The 22,516-nt window shown below is 45.4% G+C and overlaps 1 protein-coding gene across 1 annotated transcript in view; it reads right to left on the reverse strand.

The window, feature by feature from the left end:
* Window positions 1–22,516, reverse strand: part of Stk32b (serine/threonine kinase 32B) — a 237,080-nt gene that overhangs the window by 46,473 nt on the left and 168,091 nt on the right. Inside the window, exon 5 of the mRNA XM_036200879.1 lies at window positions 3,190–3,227. Coding sequence (XP_036056772.1) covers window positions 3,190–3,227 — 38 coding nt within the window. The remainder of the gene's footprint in view (window positions 1–3,189; window positions 3,228–22,516) is intronic.

A 22,516-nucleotide genomic window follows, 5' to 3' on the forward strand; every position in this document is an offset into this window, starting at 1 on the left:
TGAGTTTTCCAGAATTTGAGCCAGAGAAGCAGAACTGAGTCAACCAGGTACCCAAGGCCACTGTGAGTCAGCTGACAGTCAGGAGTCTTAGTCCTAGAAGCAACCAGCCACTTTTATTAAAGTGGCCTCCAGCCCAGCTGGACTTTGTTAGTAGCAAGGCTATCCCAGCCTAGCCTGCAGTACTTCCACTCCCAAAGGCCAGCTGACTGCACCTTGGTTATGCTTTTAAAGTGTTGTGGTAGGGTGATACCCAACTTGACTGTGCAATTGAACATGGGCACACCTCTTCCTCTTTGCTTCACATCTGCCAAGTCCCCACTGATAGGAGCTCTTCGTCACTAAGCGAGGTCCCCATCACCTTTTCTTGCCAAATGCCTGTCTTCCTTTAGCTCTGTTCCCCAACCCTCATACTTGCTCTATGTGGCTGCTGGTTCAGACTCCAAATCTCAGCTCTATTTTAAGACTGAAGCCTACCCTATGAGACCAGGAGGGAACAGGGAAACTTTCCTGGGAGCTTTGGATTTTGTGGAATGAGCAGATCTGAGCATCATCAATAAAATATTCATGTGTGTATCTACTGATTTAAAAAAAAAAACTCATTGAAATGCAGCTCTCTTGTCTCCAAGATGGCACCTAATGAGAGGAATAGCAACACAGGGTTCCCTGCTCCACAAATTGCTTCCTAATGTGGTTTTCAAAAGGGGCGGGTGGGTGCTGTCTGAATGTGCCATGTGAATATGGCACTTAGGAATATGCAGGGTCTTGCCCCTGGTTATGTTCATACTCAACAAAAAGCTTTAGCTGTATAGTCATAAAGACTCATGAGATAAATAATCGAAGATACAGAGAATTAAATTACTGCCCCAATGTCTATCAAAGGTGTGACATGCCCTGTGGAGTCAAGAGGACCATCATTGCCCATTTCAGGACCCAGGTACTTCCATTTGCTATGAGGTCACAGGAAATCCCTAGTCACCTGTGGAGATATGAACATGTGTGTGTGTGTGTGTGTGTGTGTGTGTGTGTGTGTGTGTGTGCAGGTGAACACATATGCACAGGTGTGCATGCATATGCATATGTATGAGTGCAGAGGCCAGAAGAAACCCTCAGGGCTTGCTGTTTAGACACCATCCACCTTGTGTTTTTGATACACAGGCACTGGCACCTAGTTACCTACTAGACTGGGCTGGCTGGCTAGCACGCCCCAGGGGTCCACCTGTGTCCAGCTCACAGTGCTGGGATGACAATTGTGCAACACCTCTCCTCGAGTTTTTACGTGGGTACTGAGCACAGAACTCCTGTTTTCTCTTGGCAAGAGCTTTATCTCTGGAGCCATCTCCCCAGTCCCTTGGGTGGTTTTTATATGCAGATGCAGGCTGAAAACTAAATCCAAGAGCTTTGGGTAGAAGTAACAAAATTGTCCATCAACGCCTCCTCCTAATCCCTCTTGGCTTCTTCTAGATCTACACAGTATCCTGGGAACCTTGCACATCATACCTCTCCTTTGGCTGGAAAGATCTTGGCTTGTCACTGGCCTGAGTTAATTGTTGGAACCAAGAGTCCCTAGGAAATTTCCCCTGAATCCTGGGAGTTAAATGGAGCCCTCAGCCCAAGCACCTGCAGCCTTTAAGAATGATGGAGCCAGTGACTGAAGGCAGACCTGCTGGCACACAGGGCTCCCATCCCCATTGCTTGTCTGATGTGATGAGCTGAATGGTGTCCCCAAAGTTCACATGCTAGACCACAGAACCCTGGAGTTGAAGACCAAGTGGATTTGGAGGTTTGATGTTTAAAGAGCTAAACATGAGGCCCGTGAGGTGGGTCTAATGCAATCTGCCTGGTATCACCCTGAGACCAGGACACAGTAATTCACAGAGTGATGAGTGAGGACCCAGGGAGAAGATGGTGTCTGTATCTGATGACCATCTCAGAAGTCTAAGATTAAAATTTCCAGATCCCTGTGCATAGTTACAGCAGCCCCATGCAGTCAGCATGTCAGGTTATGATGGACAGACTTCCTTGCTGCTCCTATTGAGGGTCCCATGGGGCTAATCTGCTCCCACTGGTCCATTTCCCATGCAGCAGCTCTGACATCTCTCTAAACCCACTTGGTATTTATTCTTCAGTGGCTCTCATGTTCTTCAGAATGAACCCCAAATCATTGAATGGAGGAATGAGGCCCCGAGAGACAAATGGGGGAATGAGGCCCTGGGAGACTCCATTCCCTTCAGGTAGGACTGGGAGATAAAGCTCTCTTCTCCCCAGCTGTTCCCTGGAGTGCTTCCTATTGCATCCTCATCCACTGCCATCATCATCCACCTTCACTGTAGTGACTCCCCTTGGACCTCCTACTCACGCCTCCTGGCTTTCAGTGGCTTATCTGATCCACACAACAATGTGAGGCCCACAGGGCTGGAACCACAGCTTGCTTGCCTAGGTCCTTCTGTGCAGCAGCTTTTGGAAAGTCTGTGCATAGCATCACATGCATGTATCACATGAATGGATCACACCAGAGCCACGGAACAATCAATGGCCCTGGGCTTCCCTGCTGGCATGCTAAAGCAGTTCTCAAGAATGAAAGGGTCACGAGCTCCAATGAACTGGTTGGTGGTCCTGCCTGGATTCTGCCTCATGACAGCTGTCCAGAGTTTGAACATAGAGGTCCTCTCCATCAGCATGGTATCAGTGGTCGCTGCTCAGCACCAACTGTGTGGGCCTCTCTGTCCTGAAGGCTCTGCCTCCCTGGGAACCCTGCAGAGGTGCTGGGTCCTCTTTTCAGCTGCATTTCCCCTCTTTCTATGACCTGACCTCGGGTGTGCCTGAACAGAGAAAGGGGGCACAGAAGGAGGGGTACTGCTCCCAGCACCTCACATGCCTGCCCTCAGACCTTCTGCACCCCTACACAGGACTAGGGCATTACTATAATCTCATGCTCTCTGGTCCTCAATGTGCCCTGGCATCCTCAAACCAGGATACAAACATCAATGATTTCAGAGGTGATGCCTGAAAATAGTTCAGCTCAACTTACAATGATAGGACATTGCCCACAAACTGACACATGTCACTGTCAGGGCTGGAACAGAGTAAGTGTTTTCTCCGGCACTTAACATCCACTCACCCACTTCATTCAACTCCCATGCCCCAGGCTGCATTGGGGCCCTGGGAAAAGGGGGACCAAGGAAGACTCACCATGCTCGTCCAGCAGGATGTTGTCCGGCTTGATGTCTCTGCAAGAGAAACACAGGCAAAAATGTGAGTCCTGAGCCAGCTGGGGGCCACCAGGGTGCTGCTCTCCCATTACCTCCCCTCAGAGGGCTGAAGTAAGTCTTAGATTGGGATCCCTGAGGAGTCAGAACTTCTTTCTAGACTCCTGAGCAGATTGTTTGACTATTTTGTTTTGGGACATTCTTAATGTTGGACCTTTCCACACTGGCTGTAATGTTCAGAAGAAACTGTCACCCTGTGTGTTGAAATCTTTATGTTTCTTGTCATAATAGAGATGGGGAGATGAAGTGTGAGCTGCGTGTCAGCAGGCAGAGGCACTTCTCCACTCTGCTAGCCTCCAGTCTCTGTGCCTGGAGACCCCACTGTGAGCACAAGTAGAGACTCAGGATAAAGCACTGTAGAAGCAACCAAAGGGGGTGGGGAGATGGCTAGTGGGTGGGGGGCCTGCCGTGCAAGCATGAAGGGCTGAGCTAGAAACCCTAGCACTGGCGTAAAGGCCAGGTTCACTGCATGTGTCTGTAACCCTTGCACTAGTTGGTGGTGGACACAGGCAGATCTTGGAGCTCACTGCCCAGTCGAACTGAATCTATAAGCTCCAGGTTTTGGGAGAGATCCTGCATAGAAAATGAGAGTAATCAAGGAAGATACTTGACACAAACCTCTGGCCTACACACACACACACACACACACACACACACACACACACACACACACACAGACAGCACACCACACCAAGTTTAATATCTTTAATATCTGACACGTTAGTGCTTCCAAAGGACTGAAGAACTCACCATCTGGCCCTCATAGAGTAGGTCTGCTGAACTTCTCAGGAAACTGAACCACACAGAGCACAAGCTAGATAGGAGTAGGTTTCTAGAAAGTTCTATTTGATGTCTGATGTCACCATGCTAGAAAAGATCCTCTCCAAACCAAGAAGCACTTTGTAAAGACAGGGCTTTGCTTTCTGATCCACTCATCTGGGATCCCAGCATGGTGCCAGTCACTCGTGTGCACACATGTGAAACTTGAGTGGCATGGGGAAGGAAGGGTCGGCAAGCTTGAGTCCCCCAACTTGCTGCAGCAGTACAGCCATAGATTTCAGAGACACATACTCCACACATTTAGAGTTAATAACACAGCTGTGGTGAGGTGACTAATGACAGCTTGCTCAGAAACAAAGAGTAACTGCCCCGAGTTGATCAAATATTAATTCTACCTGGAGAGATGTGCAGGGTTATTGCTGATGCCAGGCAATCTCTTCCAGGGGAGGAGAGAAATGCACAGGGTCTATATTTCAGTTCTGATTTTCATTATGACATTTCAAGCCCACGAATTTTGATGAGCATTAGGTAAACAGCCTCTGCCACCAGGGTCACAAGACATCCCTGTGACCAAAGAGACTGTGTGTGTGGAGACGACAAGGGAGCCCTAAGGGGGGTGGGGAAGAACTTGATAACAAAGAAAATTAAAACAAGAGACAGAGGTTCCAGTGTCAGTGTGTGAAAATTAGGTCAGCAAATGCTAGCTCCCTGCCCAGAGGGGCTCCCAGCAAGACCTCTCAAGGGAGAAATAAACATGTCAGGAATGTGATATAAGCATCAATGAAAGTGTCAGAATGAAATCCCACCAATACTGCAGTTGGGCAACCTGTACACTATCAAGCCTTTTAAAAGTTTGAGCAGGGAGGGGAAGGGGCTGCCAATGTCATGCCCCAAGCTGAGGACGTGAGAGTCATCTTTCTTGGTAGGAAGTGGTCACTGGTATGTTGTCCATGCTTCAGTGGATGGCCTCACATTCATGCTCATATGGGCAAGCACTAATTGTATTGCAGGTGTTACAAAAAAAAAGTAAGAAGTGGACCCTGGCCCACAACTCTGGCCAAAGCTCCCTGCTCCACCAGAGGCCATGCTGGACACCTGATCTCCAGGTAGGCTACCTGCCCATGGATCTTCCCCACCCACTCAGTGCCCATGCAGCCTACCTTCAACTGTACCACCCCTCCTTGTCACCATATCCCAGCTAACAATTCCAGTAGAAGCACTCTGCTCAACTAGAGCCCATGCTGGCTGCCAGCACTCCAGGTGGGCTGCCCATGAACCACCCCTACTCTTTCAGTGCTCACTTTACCCTCAATTGCCCCCTTCTCCTTGTCATGGCATCTCATCCCCCAGCTCCTGTGGAGGCCCCCTGCTCAACCAAAGGCCACACCAGCCACCAGAACTCCCAGTAGGCAGCCCATCCACAGACTTTCTCCACTGTCTCAGTGCCTGCCTAACCTCCCCTCAACTGCCCCTTTACTCCCCCCTACTTATCCCAGCCCCTTTCTTAGGTGGAAGCACCCTGCTGCACCCCAGGCCATGTCATCTGCCAGAACTTTGCTCACTCTGCTGGTTCCCCCTCCACCTATCCCCAATCCCCACCCCTCCTCATAGCTGTGTTCCAAACCTCACCTCAAGCAGAGAACCCCTGCTTAACCAGAAACCACCCCAGCAATCAGAAATCTAGCCTCTGACATGGGTGGTGTCCTTCTGCTCAACCACAGGTCACTCAGGCCAGAAGACCAGAAAGGAAACAGAAACCAAGGAATAAGGCATCTATTCAACAAAGACAAACTCAGAAACCAGTACCTATATCTATAATCACCTTAAACCCAGATGCCTAGATGCCAGCATAAAAACAACCAACAGCCAAGGCAATATGTCACAACCAGGGCCCAGCCACCCTATCACAAGTCCTGAATTGTCCAAAACTGCTGAAGCACAAGAAAAATACCTTAAAGCCAGCTTTATGAAGAGGATAGGGGCCCTGAAAGAGGAAAAAGAAAGCAAAATAAATAAATAAACAAACAAACAGTTGAAGGAAATGGATAAATCAGTCCAAGGCACGAAAATGGAAACAGAAGCAGTAAAGAAAACACAAACTGAGGGAACTCTGGAAAGGAAGAATACAGGTACATAGCCAGGAACTACAGACACTAGCATCACCAACAGAATACAAGAGATGGAAGAAAGAATCTAAGGTGTTGAAGATAGAATAGAAGAAATAGATACATCAGTCAAAGAAAATGTTAGAGCTAAAAAGTTCCTGACACAAAACCTTCAGGAAATCTAGGACACCATGAAAAGATCAGACCCAAGAATAATAAGAATAGAAGAAAGAGTAGAATCCCAGATCAAAGGCCCAGAAAATATTTCCAACAAAATCATAGAAGAAAAATTTCCTAACCTACAGAAGGACATGCTTATAAAGATACAAGAAGCTTACAGAATACTAAATAGATTGGACCAGAAAAGAAAGTCTCTTTGCCACATAACAATCAAAACTCCAAACATACAGAACAAGGGAAAAGGACAATTAACACACAGAGGCAGACATATTAGAATTACACCTGACTTCTCAATGGAGACTATAAAAGCCAGAAGGTCCTGGAGAGGTGTCCTTCAGATTCTAAGAGACCACAGATGCCAATCAAGACCACTATACCCAGCAAACCTTTCAATCACCGTGGATGATGGAAATAAAGTCAAATTTAAACAATATCTATCAAAACTGTAGCCATACAAAAGGTACTAGAAGGAAAACTCCAATCTATGGAGGTTAACTACACTAATGAAAACATAGGAAATAAATAATCTTACACTAGCAAAACCAAAAGAAGGGAAGCGAACACACACACACACACACACACACACACACACACACACACACAAGCACCACCACCACCTACACCACCACCACTACCACTACCACCACCAACAACAACCAACACCACCAACAAACATTGGTCATTGATATCTCTCAGTACCAATGGATTCAATTCCCCAATAAAAAGACACAGACAAACATGAAGATGCAAAATTAGGATCCAACCTTCTGCTGTATACAAGAAACACAGCTAAGCATCAAAGCTAGATGTTACCTAGAGTAAAGGGTTGGAAAAGATTTTCCAAGGAAATGGACCAAGAAGCAAGCTGGTGTAGCCATTCTAATATCTAACAAAATTTAATTCAAACAAAAATTAATCAAAAGTGACAGGGAAGGACACTTTGTACTCATCAAAGAAAAAAATCCACCAGATGATGTTTCAGTTCTTAACATCTATCCCCCCTCCCCCCCCAAAAAAAACTAGGTTACCTATGTTTGTAAAAGAAATATTACTAAAGCTTAAACCATACACCAATCCTCATACATTGATAGTGGGAGACTTCAATACTCAACTCTCACCAATGGACAGATCATCCAGACAAAAACTAAACAGAGAAATACAAGAGCTAACAGACATTATAAGCCAAAAGAACCTAACAGATAGCTATAGAACATTTCACCCACAAAAGATCATACCTTCTCAGCACCTCATGGAACTTCCTCCAAAACTGACCACATACTCGGTCACAAAGCAAGTCTTAACAAATAGAAGAAAATTGAAATACCCCCCTGCATTCTATCTGAGCACCATAGATTAAAGCTGGAGTTCAACAACACAGACAACAGAAAGCCTACAAACTCATGGAAACTGAACAACTTTCTTCTAAGTGACTACTAAGTCAAGATAGAAAGAAAGAAAGAAATTAAATACTTCCTAGAATTCAATGAAAATGTACAATACCCCCAAACTTATGGGACACAATGAATGCAGTGCTAAGAGGAAAATTCATAGTGCTAAGTGCCTACCTAAAAAAATTTGGAGAGATCTCGTACTAGCAACTTAACAGAACATCTGAAAACTCTGGAACAAAAAGAAGCAAGCACACCCACAAGGAGGGGATGGCTGGAAACAATCAAACTGAGGGCTGAAATCAATAAAATAAAAACAAAAAGAACAATACAAAGAATCATTAACATAGAATTAAACATAGAGTTGGTTTTTTGAGAAAATCAACAAAATAGACAAACCTTTATCCAAACTAAATAAAGATAGAGAGAGAACATCCAAATTAATAAAATCAGAAACAAAATGGGGACATAACAATGGACACTGAGGAAATGCAAAGAATCACCAGGTCATAATTTAAAAATCAGTACTCCACAAAATTGGAAAATCAAAAGACATTGAAAATTGTTTTCCGCTGGGCGGTGATGGCACACGCCTTTAATCCCAGCACTCGGGAGGCAGAGCCAGGTGCATCTCTGTGAGTTCGAGGCCAGCCTGGGCTACCAAGTGAGTTCCAGGAAAGGCACAAAGCTACACAGAGAAACCCTGTCTCAAAAAAACAAAAACAAAAACAAAAAAAAAAAGAAAAGAAAAGAAAATTGTTTCCCTAGATAACAACTTACCAGACTTAAATCATGACCAGATAAATAATTTAAATAGACCTATTACCTCTAAGAAATAGAAGCAGTCATTAAAAATCTCCCAACCAGAAAAAAAAAGCCCAGGACCAGATGGTTTTAGCACAGAATTCTACCAGGCTTTCAATCCTCAAATTATTCCACAAAATAAAAACAGAAGGAATGCTGCCAAGTTCATTTTATGAGGTCACAGTCACCCTGGTGCCCAAAACAATACAAAAATTTAACAAAGAAAGAGAATTACAGACTAGTGTCCCTATGAACACTGATGCAAAAAGTACTCAACAAAATACTTGCAAACCAAATCCAAGAGCATAACAAGATCATCCACCATAATCAAGTAGGCTTCAACATAGAGATGCAGGGATGGTTCAGCATATGAAAATCAAAGTAATCCAGATATAAACAAACTGAAAGAAAAAAAAAACTATTTGATTATCTCACTAGATGCCTAAGAATTCTTTGACAAAACCCAGCTCCCCTTCACAATACGTCTTGGAGAGATCAGGGATGCAAGGGACATACCTAAACATATCAAAAGAAATTTACAGCAAGCCATTATCCAGCATCAAATTAAATGGAGAGAAGTTCAAGGCAGTTCCACTAAAATCAGGAACAAGAAAAGACTCTCTTCATATCTATTCAATATAGTGCTTGAAGTTTTTCCTAGAGCAATAAGACAATTGAAGGAGATCAAGGGGGTACAAATTGGAAAGAAAGAAGTTGAAGTATAGCTATATGTAGATGAAATGACAATATACATAAGTGACCCCAAAAGTTCTGCCAGGGAACCCCTACAGATGAAAAAAAAAGTACCTTCAGCAAAATGGCTGGATACAAGATCAACTTGAAAAAAAAAAATCAGTAGAGCTCCTATATACAAATGACAGACAGATTGCATAAGAAACCAGGAAAACAACACCATTCATAACAGCCACAAACAATATAAAATATCTTGGGGTAACCCTAACCAAACAAATGAAAGACTTGTATAACAAAAAATTCAAGCTGTTGAAGAAATTGAAAAAGATACTGGAAGATGGAAAGATCTCCCATGCTCATGGATAAGTAGGATTAACTTAGTAAAAATGGCCATCATAACAAAGCAATCTACAAATTCAAAACAATCCCCATCAAAATTCCAATACAATTCTTTACAGACCTTGAAAGGACAGTACTCAATTTCATATGGAAAACCAAAAACCTAGGATAGGTAAAAATAATCCTGAACAATAAAATAACTGCCAGGGTATCACCATCCCTATTTCAAGCTGTACTACAGGGCTATAGTAATAAAAATTGCATGATATTGACATAAAAGCAGATACATTGACCAATATAATCAAATTGAAGACCCAAACATAAATCCACACAAATATGGACACCTGGTCTTTTAATTAAAAAAAAAAAAAAAGCCAGAATTACACAATGGAAAGAAGAAAGCATCTTCAACAAATGGTGCTGGTCTAACTGGATGTCAACATGTAGAAGAATGCAAATAGATCCACATTTTATCACCCTGCACAAAACTCAAGTCTAAATGGATCATAGACCTCAACATTAAACCAGACATACTGAATCTAATAGAAGAGAAAGTGGGGAAAAGCCTTGAACACATTGGCACAGGAGACAAGTTCCCAAACAGAACACTGATAGCTCAGGCACTAATATCGGCAATTAATAAATGGGACCTCATGAAGGTGAAAAGCTTCTGTAAGGCTAGGACACCATCAATAGGCAAAATGGCAGCCTACAGAAAGGAAAAAGATCTCCACCAACTCCACATTTGATAGAAGGCTAATATCTAAAATATATAAAGAACTCAAGAAACTAGGCATCAATTAACTAGGGAATTAAAAAATGGAGTACAAGATTGAACAGAGAATTCTCAATGGAAGAACCTCCTCAAATGGCTGAGAAACAGCAAAGAAATGTTAAACATCCTTAGCCATCAAGGAAATTCAATCAAAGTTACTTTGAGATTTTAGCTTACACCTGTCAGAATGGCTAAGATCGATAACACAAGTGACAGCTCATGCTGGCAAGGATGCAGAGCAAGGGGAACACTCCTCCATTGCTGATGGGAGTGCAAACTTGAACAGCCATTAATGGAAAAACCAATATGGCTATTTCTCAGAAATTTGAGAATCAATCTACCTTAAAACCCAGCTATTTCACTGTTGGGCACATACAAAAAGGATGCTTCATCCTACCAAAAAGACACTTTCTCAACTATGTTCATAGTGGCTTTATTCATAATAGCCAGAAACTAGAAACAATCTAGATGTACCTCAACCAAAGAATGGATAAAGAAAGTGTGATACATTTACTCAGTTGTTAGAAAAAAAAAAATGACATCACTAAATTTGCAGGTAATGGAGGGAACTAGAAAAAAATCCAAACATGACTGACAAAAAAAGTCAATGAGATGATCCCTAGTGATATTTTACTATACCAATAGATGAGTACCTTGCCCAATTGTTACCAGAGAGGTTTCCTCTGTCAGCTGTTGGGACAGATAGAGCCAAACATTAGGTGGAGTTTGGGGAACTCCATGGAAGACATAGAGGAAGGATTGTAGAAGCCAGAGGTGTTGAGGACACCAGGGAAAAATGGCCCACAGGATCAACTAAGCAGGGCTCATAGGGGATCACAGAGACTGAAGAGACAATCAAGGAGCCTATATGGGTCTGAGCTAGGTTCTCTGCATACATGTTATGGTTTTTAGCTTTGGGTGTCTTCTAACAGTGGGAGAAGGGATGTCTCTGACTCTTTCACCTGCTCTTGGGACTCTTCCTCCTACTGAGATGCCTCATCCAGGTTTGTGGATTTGTGCCTCGTTTTACTGCATCTTGTTATGCCCTGTTCTGTTGATATCATGGGGAAGCCTGGTCTTTTCTGAAGGGAGATGGAGGAGCAGCGGATCTATGGGAGAGGGGAGATGGGGGGGTGTTGGAAGGACTGGAGGGAGGGAAGACTGTGGTCAGGATATATTGTATGAGATAATAAATTAAAACACATTAACTAACTTCTACATTTTATAGCAAGAAAAGAGAGTATGAAGTTGGGGTGAAGATGTGTTGGGGAGGGCCAAGAGGGGGCAGGGGGTAGGTATGATTAAGAGATATTAGACACATATATGGAATTTTCAAAGCATAAAATTTTAAAATAACAAGAAACATTGTAAGGAAAGAATGACCCTGGCTGTGGTGGCATGTGTACCAGTAGGCAAATAACAAAGAGGATGAGGCAGGAGGATCATGAGGGAATGCACCTTGAAAAGAAAAGGAAAGGAAAGGGAAGAAAGAGAAGAGAGTAGCACACATTAAGACCTGAAACTGAGGATAGTGTGAAGATTGGGGTGACTTTTATTGGGTTGTGGAAGTTGGGGAGAAGGTAACTAGACCCAAGGATGAACCCCAAATCACCTGCAGAGTCAGCACCCAAGCATAGCATTAGCATGTGGTTGGGATGACAAAAAAGCCATGGTCTGGCATGTAGGCCTGAACGGTGTCATCAAGTTCATATCCACCCATAACCCCAGAGCTGAGGCCTGTTTGGTTATGGGGCCTTACTCAGAGGAGGCGCTAAAGATGAAATTACCCTGGAATCAGGACCCATCCCAGACCCAGTGAATTCAGTCTTTCTAGAGTGGATAGAGATAGAGTGGATACACAGACAAGAAACAAGGCAGTCTGCAGAGATGGATGGAGAGGCAAGAGAGGCAGTCACATGCTCAGGAGCCAGGGAAAACTTCCCCCCAGAGCCTATGGGTGGAAACATGGCCCTGAATGCACTTGGCTTTGGGCTTCAAACCTGGAAAAGAAGGGATTCCAGGTTGTTAAGCCACCAATTCTGTGGTGATTTGCTGTCCACCCTGGCACAGGAGATGATGAGCTGATGGGGATAAGGCTCCATGGGCAGGTGGGGAGCTCACTGACTCTGATACAACTTTGGATGAGCCCATTACCTATCCAAGCTCTGTAGGCACACTAGAAGGGCCTTGCTTGCAGCAAACTGACCATGCAAACGGGACTCTGATGTGACCAGGGACAGGAGCAGACTCCTGTCTGGCAGGCTAGCTGAGGACTCAAATTGCCTGGGTTCAGAGACCAGCCCCACTCCTGCCAGTCAGGCTGTCCCTGTGCCTCAGTTTCCTTTGCTGAATGGATTAGATACCTGGAGCATAGAAGATACCTTTTGTGTTAGTTCTTAGAACAAAGTGGAGGCTCAAATGTCTGGGGTGCCTCCTGCCTCTGTGCTCCCCAAGTGCACATAGAGTGAAACAGGACTGACCAATGGATGTGCATCTTAAGAGGGACCCAGGGAGAAAGTGTATGACACATGACCAATGGCAAGCTGAGACAGGTAGGTGCTTTAAACAGAATAAACCAGGGTCTGGTGGAGACTGGTAGGATCCTGGTGGGAGCTCAGTGACACAGACTGACATGTAATGGACAAGAAGCAGATTCTCCTCTTTTTTTTCTTTTTGTTTTGGTTTTTTTGAGACAGGGTTTCTCTGTGTAGCTTTGCGCCTTTCATGGAACTCACTCTGTAGCCCAGGCTGGCCTCGAACTCTCAGAGATCTGCTTGGCTCTGCCTCCCGAGTGCTGGGATTAAAGGCATATGCCACCGCTGCCCAGCTCCAGATTCTCCTCTTACACATGAGGCAACTAGAGTCCCAGAGGAGGAGGAGGTGTCCTGCAATGGGCTTCCATCCCATGGAACATGGCCAAGGTGATGGGTTGTCTTGATTTTCTTTACTTAAGTCATACAGCAGAATGTATAGGACTTCCTGCTCACATGTACTCACAAGCATGTCACCTTACCTCAGAATCTGCTGAGGCAGATACAGTGGTGGCCTGTACTGTCTTGGAAGACAAGAGCCACCATGTCTGAGCAATGCCACATGGCCAGATCATGCAGCGGCCGCCAGGAGATGAGAGCAGCCTCCAGTCAGTAAGTAGCTTAAATGTAGGGACTTCAGTTTTAAGACACAGTGATAGAATTTAGTCAAGCACCCTGAGAGCTTGAGAGAGGACTCTAGAGGAAGAGGTGAGCCTCTAAATAGAGGACTCAGAAGAGCTGGGCTTGAATTCTGCAATACAAACATGGCTGATTGAAAATCTTCAAGTTAGTGGCAATTACTTGCATGGCCATGGGGTCCTGGGCACTCTACTCTAGGCCTTGTCTTCCTCATCTGGAAAATGGGAGGCACAGCAGCTGCCCCACTGTGGCTCCCAGGAGCACTGGTCCAGTGCTCAGTGTGCCTCCCAGACTGAGTGCTAAAACAGGCTGGAGCTGGGGCTACAGGAGCTTTTTTTAAAGGTGCTTGGAAGAATTCCAGAGCAGGTTCTCCAACTTTTAGAAAGGGAATTAGACTTTTTTTGGATGCAATCTTCTGGGCAAAGCATGGACCAAGCAGGGTGGAAGAGGTGGTGGCCTGGGGGGGTGGGACTCGGGATTTAATAGAGTTCTTTCTGGGCAGAACATCTTATCAGAGACTCGTTCAGCGCTTCCAGGTCTGTTTCCTCCAAGTCTATTTTTCACAGTGATTGTATCTCAGCTCTGGAGCATCTCCCTGCTGAAAATGAGCTGCTGTGTGTTCACAAAGGACACAAGAAGCATGGTATGGATGGGGGCGGTTTTGACCATATTTGCTGAAGACAGATTCATCATTTCTAAGCCAGGCAAGATGACACTCCAATAGAATGTATGCCTAGGAGGCTATCAAACCCTGGCCTGCCCTGGAATGAACCCCAACCTCTGCTCAGGAACATTGTAAAATGTCAGCTGTGCACGCTATTTTTAAAAACAGCAGAGATAGATGGCCAAGGAGGGCCAGGAGGCTGTTTCTGCCTTTGCCCTTTGCTGGGACTTCTTAATATTCCACACTGGTGATCTCAGGCAGGGATGGAGACAATTGAAAAGCCTAGAGGGGTTTTAATTTGCATTTCCCTAATTGCTAAGGATGTTGAACACTTTTAAAGATAGTCCTTAGTCATTTTTTATGTCTTCTATTGAGAATTCTCTTCAGATTCACAGTCCAGTTTTTGATTGGGTTGTTTGTTTTTTAAGTTCTCTGTATATTCTAGATACTAATTGGCTGTCACCCTCAGGTCAGTCTTGGGTCAATGCTCTCTGATTGGGTGAATGCTGGAGGGCTCTCAATGGGAAACTAAGACACGTGCTTACTGCTCTTTATTCTTTTAATGACACTCTTTGAAATTCAGGATCATCTTTCACATACAAAGTTGTACATCTTTTAGACTATGAACCAATGGCTTTGCAAAACATAACTGTCCCTGTCCCCTTCCCTTTCATAAGTCTCCTCATGGTCTCTCGGGTCAACAGCCCTGGTGGGTAAATTCTGAGTTCTCTGTTCAAATATAGTCATAGAAATTAAAGGGAACAGCAAGATATGGATGGAAACGTGAAACCTGTCAACTAAGGATTAAAGATGGCCAGCAAGCATACTGAATGTGTGTAGAAAATACCCATGGCTGGCTTCAACTGTGGTAGCAATTCTTTCAGTGTCTACAAGCTATGGAGGGAGTGGTGCCTTGCATAGAACATGGAGCCCCATGTGGCTGCTAACCTCACTCTTTTCTTGCTCCATCTATGGTCAGGCCCTGCTTGGGTGGTGGTGGCTTCCTTAGTTATGCCAAGAGAGGCCATGAATATGCTGACACTGATTAATTCAGCTCAAGAGCTTTGTCCACCGCAATGGCTTCCTTCATGGATGAGGCAGGCAAGGATTTATCTCCACAGGCATGATTAGAGAGCCACCTTCCTCTGAGCGGAGGCATCACTAGATCCCAGAGCTTTCATGACCCTGATCCCAAGGTCAGGCTGCTTTTTTTTCTGTTTGCACTGAGCATACTGAACTTACTGGTCTGTGCCTGAGGCAGTGTGCTCCACCAGAGCTAGAGCTCTTTAGGAGGAAACCCCTGAAGAAGTATGGTGTGATGGGGGCGGTTGGGATGCAACAGTGGGAATGGATTGGGGGATGTTTGCCAGGGGCCCTGCAGCCACGGGCCGACAGCCCGAGATGTGCTGTAATATACAGGTTTCAGTGTGAGGAATAGACCATTTCAGTTCAGTATTCTCAGTGCAAATCTCCGTTCACACTGGCCTTGCATTCCATGACCTTCTCCTTCAGTCCTGCCCACCATGTCCTCATCCTAGCTCAGGTTCCGTATCTCAGGTCCATTTTTCTCTCCCAAACTCGAACCCTTTCTTGATCTCCCCAAGACCCAGTTAGAACTGGCTTCCTTACCTGGTCCCTGAACCCTGAGGTGGGATGCCTCAGGAGAAAAATACAGCTACCATAATTAATGTCACTCTAAATCACCCTCCAACATTTGCATGTGGCCCTTTAAGGTCTCCTTCCCCCTACTTATTTCCACTTTCTCTCTCACTTCAAACCCTCAGCACCTTATATCCCCTACAATCAATCTTCATCCCTCCTTTCCTTGTAGTCCCCAGCCAACTGAACAACAGTTCCCCCTACTGCAGAGCGGTGCCGTGTCTCCACTGGCACCCTGCGTGCTGTCACAACACAGCAGCTCAAGCCTTTCTCATGAGTCAGTTGAAGAAATGAGAAATAGTACACACCACAATGTGAAGAGAGTTCTGAGCAGTATAGCGTTATGTGACTGAGACCATGGAAGCCTAATAGAATACACTTGGCCTACCCCTAGACTGTATGGTGACTACTGACCTGATCTGTCTGGTACAGCCTGTGGCTCCAAGGTGAGACTGTGAGGTAGGTGGCTAAACTGAAGATGGTCAATATACTCGCAGGAATTTGCTCATCTAAGCAGGAATGAACTAGTAGGAATACGAGGCAGGAGGAATTTTTTCCTGTGGGGTCATCATGTGTATGGTCTGTCCTACCTGGGATTAATTATGTCAGACATAAACTTACAGAGCCCATTCCCCACCTCCCAGCCCTGGTAACCTAGATCTGTCTGTCAGCATCTGCTTCCATCTGTCTGTTCCAGGCTGTACAGTTGAGCAGAGTTTTACCCTGTGGCCTTCACTTTGCTGTACACTTCCCTGGAAGGGCTATTCTCAGATATGCATGGACCCCCCTTTTCTTTATGCTGATCTCAGCTCCCCAGTACCCTGCCACTTTCAGCCTTTGCTTCTTTCCATATCCCCATCCCCGAACCTGAGTGGCTTACTTACTAACTAGCTTGTGCGAGAGCAAGTGGTTTCCTATGGTTTTGTCTCCAGGACCAAGGACAGCACCAGGAAACAAAAAATAAGCATCCATTCTGTGGTTGAACTGATGCATGTTCCTGCTCCACCTGGAAGGGCTGGACCTGAGCTTGACTGGCTGCCTCTTGGCTTTCCAGGCGGCTACAGGTCAACAGCATCAGGAACTTCAACTTCCTGGGCCAGTCACAGCCTCCCACTCTGTAGGCAAGGCCCCAGACCTGCCTTTTCTTCCAGCCACAGTGGGGAATGTAAGTCCCGCTGTGCTTACAGGGTGCTGTGATTTGAATATGTTCCTTCATCTCCAACCCATGTTGAAAGGATTTGGGAGTGGGGCCTTGACACAAGGTAATGAGGGTGGTTCCCCCTAGAGCTCAGGAGAGACCCAAGCCAACAGCTTGCTCAGCCTCCTCATGCAACTCCCATGTTGTGTTATGATGTAACACATGCCCCTCACTAGTGTTGACATCTTGAGCGCCATAGATCTCATTTGTCTAAATCACCCAGCACAAGGTATCCTTGCAGCTGCAGAAAGCTTACCATGCTACAGGCAAACACAGTTAGCTGAGTTGCCTCCCATCAGGAGACTGAGAACCTGGGCTCCTGCAGAAAAGGAGATTTGGGGAAATCTTAATCTCTACCCCCATACTTCCAGCATGAAGTGCAAGCCCATTTAAACATAGGACCATGGTGGCCATACCTGCTCTCTCTGGAAGCTGTGTTTCAGCTTCTGAGGCCCTTGGTCAGGTGCTCTCAGCTTGACTAGCATGAAGGGGGAGGGCTATTCACCTGGTGGCTCATGAATGAGTCCACGTAGGTGGTAGAGGAAGAGACTGGCAGGACAAAGGCAGCTCAGAAGGACAGCATACAAACACCACCATCACCTCCACCTGACTGTGGCTGACCACAGGGCTCAGAGTGGTACCACAGGAGGAGGGACGTCTGTATTTTACTAGGGAGACTTGGTTTGCAATCAGAGTCTGCATGGCACTATAAATGAACAGATACCACGAGGGTTCCTATTTTTAGGGCCCAGGTGCTGTCAGATTTATCCACTAGGTCATGCTGATAAAATGTATGAGAGTTGCAGGGTCTTGGACTGTCAGTGTTGAAAGCCACTTTTGGATTCTACCCCCAAATCAACTAGCCATAGGCCTCAGTTTTCTCACCTATAAAGTGGGCTAATCACTGTGTCTGCCTCCAAGGGAGAGAGGGTTAGGGGAGCTGCCAGGAAACGCTGTGTGCAGAGGCACAGTGGTGGGACAAGTACTTTGGAAACACCAAAGAGTGCCAGAGTGTGTGGTGACATATACCCATAATACATAAGAAGCTGAGGAAGGGGGATTACAAGTTCAAGGCCAGCCTGGACAATTTGATGAGACTGTCGCAAAACAAAAATGACAAATCAGGCCAGAGATGCAGCTCAGTGGCTGAGTGCCAGCATAGCAAGTCCTGGGATTAATGTCTTTTATTGGGAGAAAAGATGGATGAGCTGCATCAGGCTTTGTAAGCAGAGAGACTGGGAGAGGCAGCTGGGCCAGGTCAAGCATGGGTTTGAAATGGCTGAGAAGTGCCAAGTTTTGTGGAGGACCGTGAGGACCAGCAGGGTAGGTGGTGACTTCAGGAAGCACACACCCACCTCCCTCAGTCTCATTGGGTCATGTCTGGAAGTTTACGTTCCTTCCTAATTAGATGGAGGAGGAGGTGGCATTGACTCGGGCACCGATCTCTTTGACCTCAGACGCTTGTCAGTCTTTCCTTCTAGCAAAGAAAAGAAGCAACTCATTTGGTGAGCAGTGGTTTCCAGGAAGGACTAAAGCTATGTTTTATTTTTTATTACACTGTGTGCCTGTGCATGCATGTGAGGACGTGTGTGTGTGTGTGTGTGTGTGTGTGTGTGTGTGTGTGTGTATGTGTGTGTGTGCTTCATGTGTGGAGGACAGAGGGCAGCTTGTAATAATGCTTTCCTCTCCTCCCACCCTCAGAAACCCAGGAACCTAACTCAGGTTGGCAGGCTTAGTGGAAAGTACCTTTACCTACTAAGCTGTCATGCCAGCCCAACTAACACTATGTTGATTTGACCTGATTCATGTTTGTAGTCTGAGTATTAATGCCCCATATACATTCAAAAACCCAATTCTAAGTGAAATAAAAAGGGATTTTGGGTGGTGCTTAGAGAGTGACTGGGTCCTGTGGGCTGCCCCGCACTGAGGAATTAGTACCTTTGCCCAAGAGGTTGAAGGAACCCTTTCTCTTGGTGAGGAAACAGAGACACACCATCTGAGGGAGAAAGCTGATCCTGCTAGCTTTGACCTTGATCTCTTTAGGCTCAGGAGCTGTGGGCAATGCATTTCCATTGTTCATAAACTATCTAGTGTAAGGTGCTTTGGTGTAGCAGTCTGAACAGACTCAAACAGTCACCTGATAGTCATAACAAACATAATGCTGCTTCTCTGAAGAACAGATTGACTGCATTTTTGGAACTAATGTGTCATAGCTAAAAGCATTAAAACTATTAGAGAACATTGAGTTATCAGTACCAGGAAATATGCAGCTATGGCAAGAATTTTGAAAGTAGAGACTTCATTGGGATTCCTGTGTAGCACCCACTATCCCATTGGAACAAATCACAACTGACTGGCCTGAGTTCAGTCTCCAGGTGTCTGCAGGCCTCTGCTCCCTTTGCAGACTCTAGGGGAGAGTTCTTCCTGCCTCAAGAAGTTTTGGGGTCTCCTAGAGCTCTGAGGTTTGTCCTTTTCACATCACCTTCTTCCTTCTCGGCCTGCTGTGGCCTTTTCTCTTTTTTGAGGGCCTGTTTACTGGAGTTGGGACTCACCTTATCTAGCATGATCTCATTTCATCTCTGTCTGAATTACATCAGCAGAGATCCTATTTCCATATGAGGTAATAGTTTGAGGTCTCAGACAGATGATAATTTGAGAAGGATGCAGTACGGTCACTGTGGTGGTTTGCATGAAAATGACTCCCATAGACTCATAGGGCATTAGTGGAGGTACGACCTTGTTGGAATAATTGTGTCACAGGGGGTGGCATTTGGGGGCTCAGATGTTTAAGTCATGCCCAGTGGCTCACTCTTCTCTTTGTGCTACCTGCCAATTGAGATGTAGAGCTCTTAGTTACCTCTGTAGCACCATGTCTGCCTGCATACTGTCATGCTTCCCACCATGATGATAATGAACTAAACCACTGAACTGTAAGTCAGCCCCAGTTGAACGTTTTCCTTTATAAGAGTTATCATGCTCCTGGTGTTTCTTCACAGCAATAAAATCCTCACTAAGACAGTCACTGAATCATTGAAAACAGGGCAGAAATCATGAGGGCTGAGTCCATCTGGTAATCATGACTATAGGGACCAGGAAGACTCCAGACAGGTGCTAACACTCTTAGGTTGCAGAAAGATGATCATTACAGGGAGGGAGGAGGACAGAACTGCAGAGGAGGTTGGCAGGGAAGGATGGGGCAGATAATAGGCTTTCCCAGGAGCCCCATAGGACTAGAGGAGAAGTCAAGAAAGTGGACAGTTACAGCAGTTCAGGTCCTGGAAACTACTTGATGGCACTCCCTTCTCTGAGATAGAAAGCTTGAGTTAGGCCCAGTGGAGGGAAGGAAGGATGGTGGTGTCCATGCTGGACATGCTGAGTTGGGTGTGCCCAGGAGACATCCTGGTGGAGTTGGCCAACTGATAAGCAAGGAAGGAAGGAAGGAAGGAAGGAAGGAAGGAAGGAAGGAAGGAAGGAAGGAAGGAAGGAAGGAAGGAAGGAAGGAGATTCACAATGGAGACATGGACATCACCTCCAGGCTTGTTTAAGGACCTGGCTAAACAGATCTCTACTCATGCACTAGAGTGGTCAAAAGCTGGGCTTCTTCCTCTTTCTTTGTGGACAGGGCTGCCTCCACACAGAAGAACCACAGATCTAAAGTTTATCCCATGCCAGAAATCCTGTACAGGCTCCAGGCTGACCCCAATCACAACTTTTGATTGTGTAAGTGATGTGCTTGACTTACAGTTCAAATCAGGCAACCTTTACTGACTTCAGGTGTGAATGAGATGAGGCTCCCCCACCAAGCTCTAGGACCTCTGTTTCTCAGGAGCTTAGGTGTGCTCATACAAATCTAAAAACTTTATTCATGGTTTAAAAAAAGACAAACAAGCAAGCAAACAAACAAGCAAGCAAACAAACAAGCAAGCAAGACTTAGTGTCTCCACTCCTAGCATGGAACCACTTGCATAAATCAATCTGAATTGTGAAATGAGTTGGCAGAGGAGAAGTGGAACTTTAGTCTGAGACACTCCCCTTCCTCATGCTGGGGCCATGGGCTCAATGCATGTGTTTATTGTATGGTTGTGACTGTAAGGGCAGAGATGTAGCTGAAATCTTATTCAACAGTTCATTGATCCAGAAAAGATGGACGTAGAGACATCATCTCCTTTCCAAATATTTGGAAGTCCCATGTATGATGAAATATTAATGACACTTTTCTTGGAATGATGGCAGTTCAAATAGCAATGACAATATCTTTTAAGTGAGAAAGAGCTAAGGGCAGGGAGGAGTCCTGGGCTACTGAATACTTCAGAGATCCTGAAGAAAGAATGCTCAGCCTTGGCAAACATAACCAATACATCCATGATCTAGCTATATGAAGACAGAACCAAGGGAGTGCCAGGGTATCCTGGTTATCCCTGTTAACTTGACCCTGCTTAGAGTCACTTTGGAGGAGGAAACTTCTATTGTCCAGATTGGCATGTATGTAGAGGTTTTCTTGATTGCTTATTGGTACAGGGTGGCACCAGCCCTAGACCAGTGGGCTTAGGCTGATCAAGAAAGCTCTCTGAGCATGAGCCTAGGAATGACTGATCCAACAAGCATCATTCCTCCGTGAGTTCTAGTTTGAGTTCTTTTTAAGTTCTTGTCCTCACTTCCCTCAGTGATGGACTGTGACCCAGAAGTGTAGGCCAAATAAACCATTTGGACATGCTACCACCTCTCTGTGCCTGGATATTTTCATTCGTAACTGGGGATAAGCCTCATTCATAAGCTGTCCCACACTGCAGATGGGGAATGCTCTGGATCATAAAAGACTAGGGGTTTAAAGTGTACTAGGCTAGGCTTGTAGTTATCAAATTCTCCTGGGATAAGCAGAATCTACCTGTCTTAAGTCATGGCTGTAACAGAATGCCTGAGACCGGGTGATTTATTCAGGAGATAAGGTTGTTTATCCCAGTGATCTGGGAGTTGCAAGTCCAGGATTAGGTGGCCACACTTAGTGAGGGCCTCCTGCTTCATCACAACATGGATGATAATGGAAAAGCAAGAGATGCAGCCTTGCTCGGTAACATCCTAATCTCTGTAAGTAACCAACTCAGTTCCACAAGAGTGAGAGCTTATCCTGCCAGAATTAACCCAGTTCTGAGTAATGTTAATTCCTCCATGTGAAGGAGCCCTCAAGGCCCAAACATATGCAAGATGTCATCATCTTTCAAAACTGTTACTTTGAGTACCAAACTCCAATATGCATTCTGGAGAGGGAATACCATCTTCCTGCCATATCACTCCCCAGGGACCTACTACTCCAAGGTGGCAGGGCAGTCACCAAGGCATGAGTGGGATGGAAGTAAAAGCTATTTGATTTACATGTCCCAGTGGCAGAGATTATGTAACACATTAGCCAAGGTCACATTTCCTACTTAAAAGCTGGCTTGTTGCCAGTCAAGTCCAGTAGCTATGCTGTGCTGCTTTAAGCCATTGTGTCAACACTG

Source organism: Onychomys torridus, chromosome 10, assembly GCF_903995425.1.
Source record: "Onychomys torridus chromosome 10, mOncTor1.1, whole genome shotgun sequence".
NCBI lineage: Eukaryota > Metazoa > Chordata > Mammalia > Rodentia > Cricetidae > Onychomys > Onychomys torridus.